The 14,856-nt window shown below is 39.5% G+C and overlaps 1 protein-coding gene across 4 annotated transcripts in view; it reads left to right on the top strand.

Moving 5' to 3' along the window:
• Nucleotides 1-12,833: 12,833 nt before the first annotated feature.
• LOC119257685 (ceruloplasmin) overlaps nt 12,834-14,856 on the top strand; it is a 72,281-nt gene continuing 70,258 nt past the window's right edge. For all 4 annotated transcript variants that reach the window (XM_037525817.2, XM_054700739.1, XM_037525818.2 and 1 more), the window contains exon 1: nt 12,834-13,247. In XM_037525817.2, coding sequence (XP_037381714.1) covers nt 13,102-13,247 — 146 coding nt within the window. In that variant the 5' untranslated portion in view covers nt 12,834-13,101. The remainder of the gene's footprint in view (nt 13,248-14,856) is intronic.

Genomic DNA, 14,856 nt, shown 5'->3' on the forward strand with positions numbered 1-14,856 from the left:
TATAATATATGCAAAGGATACTTGAACAACAATTCATTGAAAGTGAAATACAAATGACAGTTGAACCTAAAAAGATGCATAACATTGTTAATCATCAAATCACATAAATTTATGCCTTAAAAACAGTAAGATAACTTTTTAGTGAAGAAGTTATCAAGTTATCAAAAAATAGCTTTTTTTTTGAAGAGTTTAAATAACAAATGTGGTGAGATAGGTACTTGCATATGCTTTGGTAGAAGCATAAACTGATTCTGTAGCTCTTGATAGAAATTAAATAATAAACCTTATATTTTAGCACCATAAGTCTACCTGATAGTTGATCTTAGAAAATTATCAACAATGCCTGACAATATTTATCACTATATAATTTTAATTTTATGCTAGTGGAAAACTGAAAAAAAGCAAATTATCTACTATAAGTTTTGCTACAATTATTATCTAAGTATTATCCTACTTTAAATATAATACCTTAAAATTTTAATGAGAAATAGTTACATAATATAATAGTAAATGGTAAAAATAAGTCTATAGTTGACCATTGAATAAGAGGTGTTTTAAATGTGAGGATCTACCTTTATAGGTATTTTCTCATAAACAGTCAACATAAACTTATGGTTTGGATATAGTACAGAACTATAAATAATATGGAACTGTAAATGTATTTTTTTCTTATAATTTTCTTAATAAAATTTTCCATTTTCTATCTTATTTTTTATAAGGAGACAAAAATCCTCTCTGAATATAAAAAATGTATTTCTTACAAAATTAAAAATGTATTAGTCTAAATATAATTTTACCTACAACATCCCATTGATATGAATAATGATCTATTTTATTGCTAATACAATTTTAATGATTATTACTTTTATTATTATAATTGAGAGTTGTTCATTTTCATTTCTAAATGAAATTCATGCTGTCCATGAAATAAATCTCCTATGTTTCTCTGAGAAACTATTGATAGATTTTGTATTGTAAATAATATAAAATCAAACTTGGTTGAGTCCACAAACTTCTGTCCACATGGTAGGAGTGACAGCAAAGCTGCTATCCAATTAATAAGTAAGCTTTTTTTTTTTTTCAAACAGCAATGATCATTAAAGGTGCGCTTAAGGCTTGTATAGATTTTGTATTTTTACTTACAGATATATAAATTCAGTTTAACTTTCAATTTAAAACTTTATGAAACTTTCTTTTCTACAGCATAAATGTCTCTCTGACATGAATGTTTGCAAACCCATGGGTAGAACTAATGCCACTGAAGAACAAAAACTCCAAGGATGAAGGAGCCTAGAAGGTGCTTGTTAAAGACTATGTACTGGGAAGACTAACTTGACTATATACTAGGAAGTCAAACTTGTACTATGTACTTGGAAGACTAGCTTGAAATAAAGTTTTTTGGTAAATTGTGTGCGAGAGATGTTTCCTTTTCCCATAAACTGTCACCTGGAATAGAGTCTGTAAGAGTGGAATAATACTTTTAACAAGTGACCGTGGCGCTAGGTAAAAGGAACAAAGAAAAGGTACCAACTGAAGTCTAGCTAATACACAATTCAAGACTTTATTTTAAACTGTAACATTTGCAAATATTTTTAAAAAGAAATGCCCATAGTTTAGGTGGCATTTGTATTACTCTTTAAAGTACAAATACATACACTGTAATGTGCCTTAGTCTTGAAAGACTACAGGTCACAAAATGGGTAAATGCCAGTTTTCCATAACCAAAATAAAGAATGCTATGATCTCATATCTAATAAAGTGTATTTTCCCTAGTATGGTGTAGAAGCAAGAGGGAATAAGATTAGGGCTGGCATGGAAGGAAAACGTTTCCAGAAAGTCACAAATTGAAGTTCTATGGAATCAAACCTTATGAATAAGTCATTCTAATTTTTTATGAAAATAATTCTAGTGTTGTAGTTCTCATTCATCACTAGTAAATTGTATGTTTTGATATTTATTTGTTTGTTTGTTTGTTTGTTTATACAAGCACTGGGTACAGTCAGAAGCGCGGGAGGGTGAGAGAATTCACCAGAGCCAGAGCAGGGAGCAGAGCAGGCAGAAGGACCGAAGTACACTGCTGAGGGGAGCAGCAGACTGCAGGAGAGGTCTGCGCACCATGTGGGATCCTCGCCTGGCGGCCTGGGATCGAACTGGTACTGCAGAGGCTGTGGGCAGCTTCGCAACCCAGCGCTCAACCGCTGCGCCACCGGGGAGACACCTGCTTTGATTTATATATCATTCAAGGAAGTAAAGGAACAAGCATGAAGGGATAATTTAAATTCTATGCCATTAAAAATAGCTCTTTTCCCATAATACTGTAGACATCAACACCATCAAGGATTTTTCTCGATTAGAGTCTTGGCTTTCTCTCTTCCCCTGCCTGTGATCCCTCTACATGCTCGGAAATGATGCACAGGACCTTGCCCAACACAAGGGCAGCCAAAGTAGATGAAGCAATCAAAGACTCACCTGGGTGACTGTTCCCTAAACAGTCATGAACTGATCAATAGAGGATAAGAGGATCATCCATGATCACCTGTGTTAGGTTAAATAAGTGGACTCATTATCCAATTTCAGTTCCTGACCACATTCATGGGAAAATCCCAGAGTTACACAATTTCCTATAAAAATGATAGCATCATGGTGGTGATAGAATGACGTACTTTACAGCTCCTGCTGCCACAAAAAGCAGTTATTTGTTTCTTACTAATGGATACAGATTAAGAGTTTATCAAAACTTCTTATGCATCAATGAAACAGAATAAAGGGCATAAACAGGAGTAGTAGAAAATAAAATAAAAGGCTACTTCCTCAATGTTAGCCATTATAAACCCACAAATCTCAATTGCTAAATGCATTTAAGACACAGACAGATATCTCTCACAAAAAGCAAGAAAGAGCATGGGAAATGATGAAAATGTGTGCTGTGTAACTCAACTGAGGTTATTAAACAGTTAAGTAGGTACATAGTAATTCTTTATTACAAAGGCACTCCCTGTGGTTCTATGGTAAAAGATATTTCGACAGATACAACTAAGAGGATAGGCAATTTAGTTGAGTCTATAATTTCCTTCTTTCTCTTACTATGTTCTAATTTGCAAAGCCTCTCCTGGTCTCTGTCTTCTCACTCCAGTTTATACTGTTTTTATTCATTTCTTGAGTATAGAAATTCGCTATTAAAACTTTATTCAAGGTTCACTTTTAAGTATCAGCTTTGGAGGAGGTTTGCATTGATCCTGTTGATGGATGATGCTTATTAACCCCCAGTGGTGCCTCCTAATCTAGTTTTCTTCTTCTAAGCCACAGAGCATTGTCCCTACTTCCTGCCACACCATCTTCTAATGAGAAGGGTTGTTGTGGCAGAATTCCATGGGAAGCAGGCATCACTCAGAGAGGAAGAGGAAGGTTATTTACACCAGCAGACTTCACACCAGTGGGCCCAGAGGAGAGTGCTCTCCAAAGTCTGAGTCTTGAGCAACTAGGTTACAGAGTATTTATTGTCTAAAGCAAGGGGGTACAGTCATCTGGGAATGCATGAATAAGGGTGTGTGCAGCCTTAAGGGCGCTTATCAGTCATTCCGTAAAACTTTCAGTCTACAGGCTATGTCCCAACTTCAGCTCATCAACAGGTCAGCCTGACATTTCCACTTCATTTCCTCCTTTTAATTTTTATCCCACCATATCTATGGTGGCACAGATCTCAGAGTGCAGCCTTCGAAGACAGTTTTTTGGGGTGGGGGGTTTTCAGTATGTGCAAGAGAAATGAGTCAGTCACCAGGAATCGTCCAGTGTACTGTTCTTGTTCAGTCCTCCCAAACTTTTTGACCTGTCTCTGGAGTATGTTTTGGTTAGTGCTTCTTAGAATTTACTGCCCTTATCTCAGAAGCCTGCAAAGCCCCTGCCTGTACAGTCCTTGAAGCTGCCTAGTTAACCCCAACTTGCCCTAGGACTCATTACCCTCCCTTCAGATGGAGCCCCTAAAATGTTGTTAGGACAAAGGGTGTTGATCTGATCAGTAACTGTTTTCTGTTGAAAATGGGTGACATGGGAAAGCAGTCAGGGCTCCTCAGCAGGGTGGCGATCTAAGGGACCTTGGAAGAAGGATGATGGAAGCATCATATTCAGCTTTATCTGAAGAACCACTTGAAGTCTGCTGGCCTTCAGGCGAGAGATGATTTTGATGAGGGTATTGAGGATGTAAGGCCTGAACAAGAGAACAATAAAGAAAATTAGTGAGTTAACAAGGAAGGAGAGCAACCAGGACAAAAGTTGGTTTTTTATAAAGGCAAAGATTGATTGTGGCCAACTAGGCCCTTGTCCAGTCTGTCTTTTAAGGCCATCTACAATAAAGATTTTTTTTTAATGCCTTTAGGGTTTTTTTTTCCTATCTCACTAGAAGTGTTAATCAAAAAAACAACTGTTTTATTTAAGAGGGCACAAACTTCCCCAGCCTTGGCTGTGAACAAGGTAGCAGTGTTGTAAAGTGTCCTGGCTCAGTCTAGTCATTAGTACTAGTGAGGAGATAGTTGACTAATAGGCCAGTCTAATTGGAGCAAGGTGGAGTACGTGGCCCTTTATTCATCAAGAAGATGATTTTTTTTTTTTTTTGTCTGCTACTTCTAGGGTCACCCGAGACTTGTCTCACCTCTGGGCTGCTTCAGAAAACATCTTCTTTTCTGTACCTGGTTTATTATAGTCAGAGGCAACTGATGATCAAGTCTGTTCTCCCATCCTAGCCTGTGGTTTGGGCTAACCCCCCCCACAGCCCCCCAGAGAGTGGAACAGTCCCTTTTCCAGTGCCCTGTGCAATGGCACTGAGGGTATGGCCCTGGAGGTGTCTCCTTCAGACACTCATGGCAGAGGTGTCCCGGTTGCTGGCAGTGAAAGCAGGCTGGCTGCCCAGGAACAGGTTGAGGTCCTGAATGCCTGGGATGCACAAGGCCTTGGATGAGTCTGAGTTGGCACAGTACTGGCCATGGCAACAGCCATATACTGGGGTCTTCTCTTGTCCTTTTCCCTTTCTTTTTTTTAGCCTGACTGTTCTCCTCCCTGTCAGTGGAGTCCTTCAAGGCCATAACTCTGGAGCTAATGAAATAAACTGCTAGAATGGCTTGTCGTTTTACAGTTTGTAATAAGTCATTGAAGCAACAAGCACATAAATTTTTTTCTTTTTTTTTTAAGGTCCCTCTTTCAGACTTTTAACCCTATTTTTGCTTTTTAATTTTTCTCCTTTTTTTTTTTTTACTCTTTTTTTCTTTTTAAGACATTTAACACTTGTTTTTACCTTTTTTAAAAGATTTATTTATTTGTGCATACAAGAACTGGGGTCTTACTATTTTTATGATCTCTCAGACCTTGAAAATATCCATATTTAATCCTTTTTTTTAAACACACATTTCACTTTACTTTTATTTAGGATTATTACCTTTTTTTGCTGTTAGTAAGACTGTGTAATAGCTTTTATTATTTTTTTGGACTAGATGACTTAGATGTAAACAGATGTTTTAAAAAGTAAATTCTTATTTTTACAATAAGAAGCAAAAAGTAAGCCTGAAAATTTCAGATGTAGCTTCAGTTTTTTTTAAGACTGGAATTTTAAACTGTAGGGTTGTTAATGGAACAATTTTACACAACCAAGGTTTTTTTTAGGCAGGCAAATAATCAAACAAGCATTAGACAGATTGTTAAAAGCAAGAAAAATCAGAGAAACATCTTAATACCATGTACATATTCTGTATACATGTGATTCAGAATGACTGAGTAACTTGTCCACTTGGCTTTAGATAACATTTTGAATTTTTTTAGGACCGGGGGAAGAAATCTAGAAATTTATTAGGAAAGACAAAATTTCTTTTTAAAGAGACGCATGATTTTATGTTTTTGGAAGAAAAGTCAATTACAAAGCAAATTTATCTTTGTTGACATAGACCAGGTAAATTATCTTTTTTTTAATACCATGAGCTGTTTTTTTTAAGTAAAAACATTTAAACAGAGTACTAGTATTAGTACCCAACATTGTAACTTTAAGGCATGTATGCTTTGAATTATATCATTAGATTTGAACTAGTTTTTGTTTACCAAAAATCCTGAATTGTGATTTCAAAATTTGTTTTGTTAGAATTTCTGGAGGTAAAAGGCAAGGACAGACACAGAGACCTCTTGATTTTCATTTAAAATTTTGGCCATGTGTACTAATTTTGAGACAGCTATTTTACCAATATTTGTGAAGACACTGAGCAACCTGTTAATTGATTTAAGTTTAGTTCTTTAGCAATTCCTTTAGATGAAACACACCTTAAATTGGAATTTTTTAATTACTCTTTGGCTTTAAAGAAATTATGCACAGGGCCTCCCTGGTGTCACAAGGGGTTAAGACGCAACCTGTGAAGCTGTCCAAAGCCTCTGCAGCAGGAGTTAGATCCCCTGACAACCCCCACCCCCTCTGCTGGCCAGGGAGCAACCCACATGGCACAGCAGATTCACATGTTGCTTCCCTCAGCAGTGTACTTCAGTCAATCTGCTTTTTCTGTTCCCCACTCTGTCTCTGGTGAATCCTCTCACCACCCACACCTCTGGCCTGTGCCCCAGCTCTTGTATGCATAAATAAATAAATGTTTTGTTTTGTTTTGTTTTTAAAAAAAAAGAAGAAATTATGCACAGAGAATTTATATTCAAGGAGGTTTCTGACCAGATAAAAGTCAAAATTTATGTATATAGAATAAGTGTCCAATTTTAGCCATCACCAAAAATCTAGGGCCCAAGACCAAAACAATTTTAAGGACAAGCAGTTTTACTGAAATTTTTAGATAAGAAAACATTTTTTAGTTTGTATTTCTAAAAATAGATCACTTGGCTTTTCATTGCTTTTGTACTATCTTACTGAGGCCCAGCACATTTTAAGACAAAGACACTTTTTCCCCCTCAGGGAATAAGAAACTAAACTTTTACAAGTCCAATAAGCAATTTAGAAGTTTTTACTTCACCAATAAGCATCTTGTGTAGCTGGTTAGCAAATCCAAAGTAATTCAGCAGTTTTTACTTTTTTTTTTTTTTTTTGCCAAATAAATTATGGTTTATTTGTTCAAAAGACTTTTAGTCACACATTTTTATGTTTTAAATTAATAGATAACTGACATAAAAAATCTTCTAGATACAGTGATATTTTGATAGTTTGCAATCTCAGCAGTTTTTATCTGAAACAGTATAGACTTTTATGGAATGGATCAGAATGGTATCCCAAGGTGGACAAAAGGAGAGTACAGTTTTCCCACAGCTGGAAGGCAGCAGAGACATTCCAGTAATCTTAGCAATGGCTCAAAGGTCCAGGGAGTTGCTTGTTGATACCAGAGGCAGGCCCCCCCCCCCCCGCCGCTCCCTGACCCTGCACACACACACACACACACACCAGCCAGCTGGTGCAGTGGGTCCCTCACTTTAGTTCCCAGCATTTTAACCTTTGCCTTGGCAGTGGGAAAAGAGGTTTAGCTGGAGAAGGGTGTTATAGCTGAGGATGCCATTTATGGGGCATTTTTTGTGGTCAAGGGCTGTCGGTTTACTCTGAATTCCTCCCATTTTGTTCAGTGTCACAAAAAGGGAAAGGGAGGCACAAAGGGGTTTGTCTGGCCACATCACTCGTGAGACTTTAGGTGCGTCTTAGCTTAAGGTGAGCCAGTATAAACCTTAGGCCAGGCTGTCCCACAGTGGGCCAGTCATTGTTATGCTGTATGATGTTCGCCATGGAACTGCAGTTTCAAGCCCACTCAGTCACCGTAGCCACAACTGTGGAGATTTTGCACACACACCAATCAAAACAGTCATTCCGAGGTTATTACATTTCCCTCCCACAGGAGTTTCTAACTGGTCCCAAAACTGGGCTCTGGTCCTAATTGGTCCCAAAAACTGGGCTCTGGGAGGTGATCAGCCTCCCCTTCTGTCTGTTGGGACAGGACTGTCTCAGGTTGGCCCCCAAAGATCTTATGGTATCCCAAAGTCTTTTGCACTTCCGTCCAACTTTCCCCGGAGTCTAGTAGGGGTGCGTCAGCAGTGGCCAGCTGACTCCTACCATAAGAAGGAGGACCAGTCAAACAAAGATGGGAGAAGCCACCTCAATCTCTTCAAGGAGAGTCACCAATCACTGCACTGACTCCAGGCCTGTGGCACAATGGGCCAGCACAGCCAGTTTCCCAGTCTGAGAACCAAAATGTTATGGCAGAATTCCATCAGGGAAGCAGGCATCACTCAGAGAGGAGGGAAGTTCTTTATTTACACCATGGGCTTCACACTGGCGGGCCCAGAGGAGAGCTCTCTCCAAAGCCTGAGTCCCGAGCAACTAGGTTACAGAGTATTTATTGACTAAAGCAAGGGGTGCAGCCATCAAAATGCATGAATCAGGGTGTGTGTGGCCTTGAGGGTGCTTATCAGTTGTTCCCTAAAACTTTCAGTCTACAGGTTATGTTCCAGCTTCAGCTCATCAACAGGTCAGCCTGAAATTTTCCACTTCAGGGTAACTATCCACAAAACGGAACAGAAATGGACTTCATACCTATAAAGAAAATGGAGTTACTCAGGCTCTTTCTCATCGCCCACTAGCCTCTATGGCTGAAACCTGTGGTGCTGTTTTCCTCCTAGGTTTCCACCTAGGTTTCATTGAATTAACATGTGATAATGTATTAATGCAAAAAGCACTTGGGAGTGTGAGCATGGGCATGCACACCTATCAAGGCCAAGAAGTCAGAAAGCATGGGATGAGCATATTTTTAAAAGCAGACACCAGGTCAAAGTGGGAAATTTAGGGAGGAGAAATTGAAAGGATATTGAGCAAGAGACTGAGAGAGACCGAGAGTGAGAGAAGAGAAGCCAGAGAGAAAGCACAGAGATTGCAGGGGCTGGGATGTTCGATGCTGCCTGCCTCCTGGACACCCCTGCCTTCCTGCCTGACTGCCTCCCAACCTGCTGGTCTGCCTGTATACCTGGTCCCCTCTTTCAGCATTAAAGACCTGTCAAATTTATCAAGGACTCCAAGACTCTTTTCTGTTTACCCCAATCAACAATGAACCTGCCCAGCCTGGGATGGTTGCACAAGTGGCATAGTCAGCAGGACTGGAGACAGACAGAGGACACACAAAGTGATGTAAGTCAGCAAAAAATTGACACAGATGGGTATGGAGCTCTCCGAAGTCTTCAGGAAGGACTGAGGGATAGTAGACGGTGAGCATGTAGTACTCAGTGGCCAGCCTCCTCTCTTTGTGGCAAGAGGTAGACATGGATCCCCAGTGCAAGTGAAGAGGACTCAGTAAACAGTAGGGGAAACATTAAATAGACTTGGTGCCTGCTTGGAAACAGGGACTGGAAGATGAGTTTTCCCTCACAGCTCTGCAAATAGTCAAAGGAAACAGTGGGTGCACCATGGGAGCATAGATTATGGCCAAAGTCCAGGAGTTGTGGGAAGAGCTAAAGATGCTGTGGGAGCGCAGGAGGTGCCATGGTTTGGGAGCTGCAGGACAAGGTGACAGGAACCCCTGAGAGCTTGTGTGGAGGAGGAGATGGCCTGGGAGGACCAGCCCACTATCCTGAGGCAGCAGACTCATCAGGGAAAAAAGGCCTGCTCTCCATCATTTGGAGCTAACCCAGTGGTAACAAAAAGATAAAACTGAGATTTGAACAGTTCTGCCAGAAGGCAGAGAACTTTGATAGATTTTTATGTCTATGTGATCAGGGGGAGGATGGTGTCATTTGCCTACTCCAGGAAACAAAAATAAAGGGGTGGCCAGTGAGCCTCAGTGGCCTAAAGCAGCCTTGTATGCTTCCTGGCATACCCAGGGTCACAGCGGATGGCTCAGCCAACCAGTGAGCTCCAGTGGACAAAGCGCAGGTTGCGAAGGCCCCTGTGGACAGGTGAGAGTAGGGGCAGGGAAATGTTTGAGAGAAGCCCAAGACTGGTTGAGGGAGGAAGCCCTTACCAGGGCCCCTGCAGCCATGCAGAGAATGTATCAAAAGGCCAAAAGCTGGTGTCAAGGTCAGGAAGTCCTGAGCAGTTGTTAAGCAACTGAAAAGGATGCCAAAGAAGGCAAGCAAGCCTCTTAAAGGAACATGTGCCCAAATGTGGGTGGGTCTACTGAGAGCAGATGTAGATTGTGCCAAATTAGATGCATGTCCCAATGCATACTTGCTAGAGTTACAGAGACAATTGCTAGAGGACTAGCAGTTCACTCCCATGAGAGGAGGGGCTACTGCAAAGGGTTTTGATCTTAGTAGAGGGACCAGAGGCCACATGTAGAGCTTGGTCCCCAAGCCATGTAGAAAAGGTTGGCCTTAGTTCAGGGGTCTGCTTGTTACATTGACAGCTACGGAGCCTGGAGTATCAGAGTTACAGCAGTGAGACTGCTCCTGGGGATTGGGTGAGTAGCCCCAATGGAGTATGAAATGTGTGTTTTGCCAATCTCAGAGTACATCCTGGGGTGGGTGTACTACATAGCTTGTGGCTGCAAACCACAGCTGGAGTGGGAATCAGAAGCCACATGTGGAGTTTGCTATCCACAGATCCCCAACCCATGTGCAAAGGGTTCAACCTTAAGTTTTAGTTGCATTCTGTTATAGTTTGTATTGCTTTTCTGGGTTATTGATAGTGCTCCACAATCCTTGCCAAGGGAAACTTGCGGAAGAATGATGCATAGATTATACTGCAAAAAAGGACCCGGAGGGGGTGGAGTATAAGGAAAATGGAGTCATACAGGCTATTTTTTGCCTCCCACTGCTAGTCTATATGGCTGCCACCTGCATCCTTGTTTTCCTCCTAGGTTTGTTGCCTACACCTGATAATGTGTTAATACAAAAAGTGCTTAGGAGCACAAGTACAGGGCATGCACACCTACCAGGGCTGAGAAACCAGAGATCATGCGGTATGCGCCTACATAAATGTAGAACACCTGGCCGAAGTGGGCGCTTGAGTGAGGAGAAAATAGTAAGGGTACTGAGAGACTGAAAGACTGACAGAGAAAAGAGAAGCCAGAAAAAAAGCATGGAGATCACAGCAGCCAGGAGGCTTGGTTACTGCCTGCCTCCTGAACCCCATGACTGTCTGCCTTCCTACCTGATTGCCTCCCTATCTACCTGGTGCCCTGTTTCAGCATTTACGGCCTCTCAAATGTACCAAGGGCTCCACGACTCTTTCCCGCTTGCCCGAATAATGAACCTGCCTGATCTGGATGGTTGCACAACAATACCCTTCCCTCATTACACCATAAACGTTCACAATTGGGAATTTTACTTTTTAACCATTTCAGTTACCATGAGAGGTAGTATGAGGGCTGTATATTCTGGAGCCCTCAATAACTAAGCAGTTTTGTGGGGTAAAATTTGCTCGAAGAAGTGACTTCAGAAATTGTTGTGCTCTGGTTACAATCTTTCCATCCCCAGGGCAGAGCTGGAGTATGGAATAGAAATGAGAAAAAAAAGGAAATGTCTGGAAAGTTGCTTAACTCACAGTGACTTTGTGCCCATTAAATCAAAGGTGCCCCCTCCGAAGATGACTGTCTAAAAGAGGCATCTTCTTGTGTGGACCATTTGGATAAAGGAATCCCTCTAGGCACTCATTTTTAAAAAGAAACAGCATCTCATAAGGCACAGGGCTTGATCAGTGGGGTCTGGGCAAGAGTTTAGCCTCACTCACGTCCCCTCAACGGAAATGAGGACACAGTTTTCTAAGGTGGTTCTAGAAGGAAGTTTGGAATGCCCCAGGCTCTGTGATTCACTTTTCTCTGTAGGGACAGTTAGTTAAGATTATTGGCAGCTGATGAGAGGTGCTTCTCCTCTTTGTGCCTTAATTTTAATTACTCTGGACAATAACCCTCTGAGACTGAGACTTTATAGATGAAGAAACTGAGGCTGGAGATTAGTGCCTTGTCTGAGATCATATGGTACCACCAGATTTTGATTTTCATTGTGCTATATTCCCCAGCATTCATTATTATCCTTCTCAGTTTTATTTATCTGCATAGGGCACTGTTAGTGTTCTGTATTTCACTCTTCATTTGCCTATTGTTGGTCTCTCCCAAGTAGTTGCTGAGGGCAGGATTCGCATCTGCTTTATTCACTGTGGTCTCCTTGCTGCTTAGAACAGTACAGGCACACAGTGCACCCTCTCAAGTAATGTCTATTAAATGAATGAATTGCTCAAACATCAGGGTGCCTTGTCCTAGACCAAACTGTTTGTATAAACAACTTTTGGCAAAGACTTACATAACTCTTTGAGATATTTTAGAAAAAACTTATGTTAGCATAAAATGTGCACCATTATGATTAGGATTTTCTTCAACTTATAAAAGATACATCATGACTAAAGATAATGCTTAAATAAAAATCTTTTACCCTGAAATTCATGTCCACATCAAAGAGAGAAATCCTAGGTTAATAAACTTTCTATTTACTGAGATCAACCTTTGCCTTTGAAGTCAGGTTTATGGATGATTTGGAGGATTAAAAGCAATATTAGCATTCCTGGTATGCTTTACTGGTTATTTACAGATAGTGATACAGAATAAATTGCTAAACTTTCTATGCAAAAGTGTTCAGTGCTTTCAAAAGATAAATCCTTCAAAATAAAGTTATTTGTGAGTACTTAAATTGGTCATAGTAAATATGATGATTTGTATCTTAAACTTGCAGTGACATGTTGAAAGATATTGCAAGTGCCACATAATTTCATTCATTTTGCAAAGTTTTCATACTGATTTATTAAAATTATACTGTGTGTAGGGCGCTGTCCCTCACAGGCTCAAAGGAATATTTAGAGATGATCCTTGCCCTCCTGGAAATTACACAATGAATGGAAGAAAGTACAGAGTTATGCAGACTCTAGGGCCTCCAATAACAACTGCTGACGTTTTATCTGTAATCAGAGAAGCCTGGCGACATAAAACTTTTTTTTCTGGATTTACGAGAACTGAACTGAAGTGGAAAATGTTATTTACTTTAACGAAACAATTTGTTCTTGTGCAATATTAAATTGTGTCAATCAAGCAAATAAAGGAAGAAAGCCTTATTTATAAATTTGCCTGCTTCTGATTTCATTTCAGTGCTTCTCAAGCTCCAAGAAGATAAAAAATGAAGATTTTGCTGTTTGGCACTTTTCTACTTCTATATAATAATTTAGCCTGGGCAAAAGAGAAGCATTATTACATTGGAATTATTGAAACAAATTGGAACTATGCTTCTGACAGTGGGGAAAAGAAACTTATTTCAGTTGACAGGTAAGTCCCTATTTTCACTGTTTTTCTTTGTTATGTAAGTCCCTTTTTTCACTGTTTTTCTTTGTTATGGATGCGTAAACTCAGTTTTTTAAAAAAAAGTCAATAAGATGAAATATTTCTTTAACTTGTTATATACACAAACTGCAAAATCTGGACTTGAAACCCAAGACATTTTAATAAACGTCCTCTAAATTACCGGTTTTTGTTTTTGTTTTTGTTTTTCTTTTAAGTGGTTATCCTGCTGCCTTTTGCTGGCCACTGGAACTGTGGAGGCTTCTTATCCTCTCCAGAGTTTCTGCCTCTACCACCAAAGCTCAGTCTTTTTGTCTGTTTACAGAATTCCTTTAATTTAACGAATGTATAAAATGTGAAAAAGCTATAACATTTCCTGACTTTTTTAGTGGTAATGATAAAATGTTTTTTAATCTTTCAAAACATCATTTTTGAAATCAATTACAATTTTAACAAATAAGACTTTGCCTAATACTTGTTGGATAACTCTGAACAGGATTCATTTCTTGCAGCTGCAGCAGCCTAATCTCTAAAATGGAGTAATAGAAATATCAGTAGGATTGTTTGAAGAGCAGGGATATGAAGCTTTTAGTACACTGCATGGAATATCATTTGCTGTTTGTAATCTCCCGCTCAATTTTGACTCTAGTTTAACATGAAGTTCTTACAAACTTTGTTACTTAGTTTTCCAGCCCATTTTCAACTTAAGAAATAAGTCAGAAATGGCATAGTAAAATGTCATTAGAAGTCAAAACAATAACCAAGAAGAAATAACTCAAATTCTGATTAAAGAAATAGAAAACAAACTAACAATGTCCACCCTACATATATATATAATCATAAGTATTTTAACTATGATAATGAGTGATCAGAATACCATAAGTATCAATAAATGTTAGTATTTACTATTATTATTCAAAAATGTTGAACATGTTTGCATTACCTCCTGTTTAAGAAAGTAGAGAAGCAAACAAAACATTTTTTTTAAAGATTTATTTATTCATACAAGAATTGGGGTAAAGGCCAGCGGCGTAGGGGGTGAGAAGATACACCAGAGACAGAGTGGAGAGCAGAACAGGCAGATTGACCAAAATACACTGCTGAGGGGAGCAGCGGGCGAGGCAGGAGAGGTCTACTGCGTCATATGGGGAGCTCCCTGGCTGGCCAGGGATCGAACTTGTGCTGCAGAGGCTGCGGATAGCTTCATAGGTTGCGTCTCAACCCCTTGCGCCACCAGGGAGGCCCGCAAGCAATACATTTCAAAAGAAAATACTTGCACTAAAGTTTTTCATTTTGTCCCTCAAAAAAAGTTTTAAAAATTTTTAATGATTTTTAAGTAAATATAATTATTAGCTAAAATCACTTGGGAGAGTCACTTATAATGATTCATACTTGCAATTGACAAATAAAATGTGGCAAGTAGTAGCTAGTGTGGCACAAACATTTCATAAAGAAAGGCCTGTATGAAGGAATTAACTATCACATTTCACATTTTTCAAGTTCTATAATTTATTATCACAGTTTCTGTTTTCCCTGAGAATTTAGACAATTAGGTAGTGTTTTCATGCAGTGCTAGTGTAGCAAGGCTGCTATTAGA

The sequence above is a fragment of the Talpa occidentalis genome, unplaced genomic scaffold, assembly GCF_014898055.3.
Source record: "Talpa occidentalis isolate TD23 unplaced genomic scaffold, MPIMG_talOcc4v2.1 talOcc4.4, whole genome shotgun sequence".
Lineage (NCBI taxonomy): Eukaryota > Metazoa > Chordata > Mammalia > Eulipotyphla > Talpidae > Talpa > Talpa occidentalis.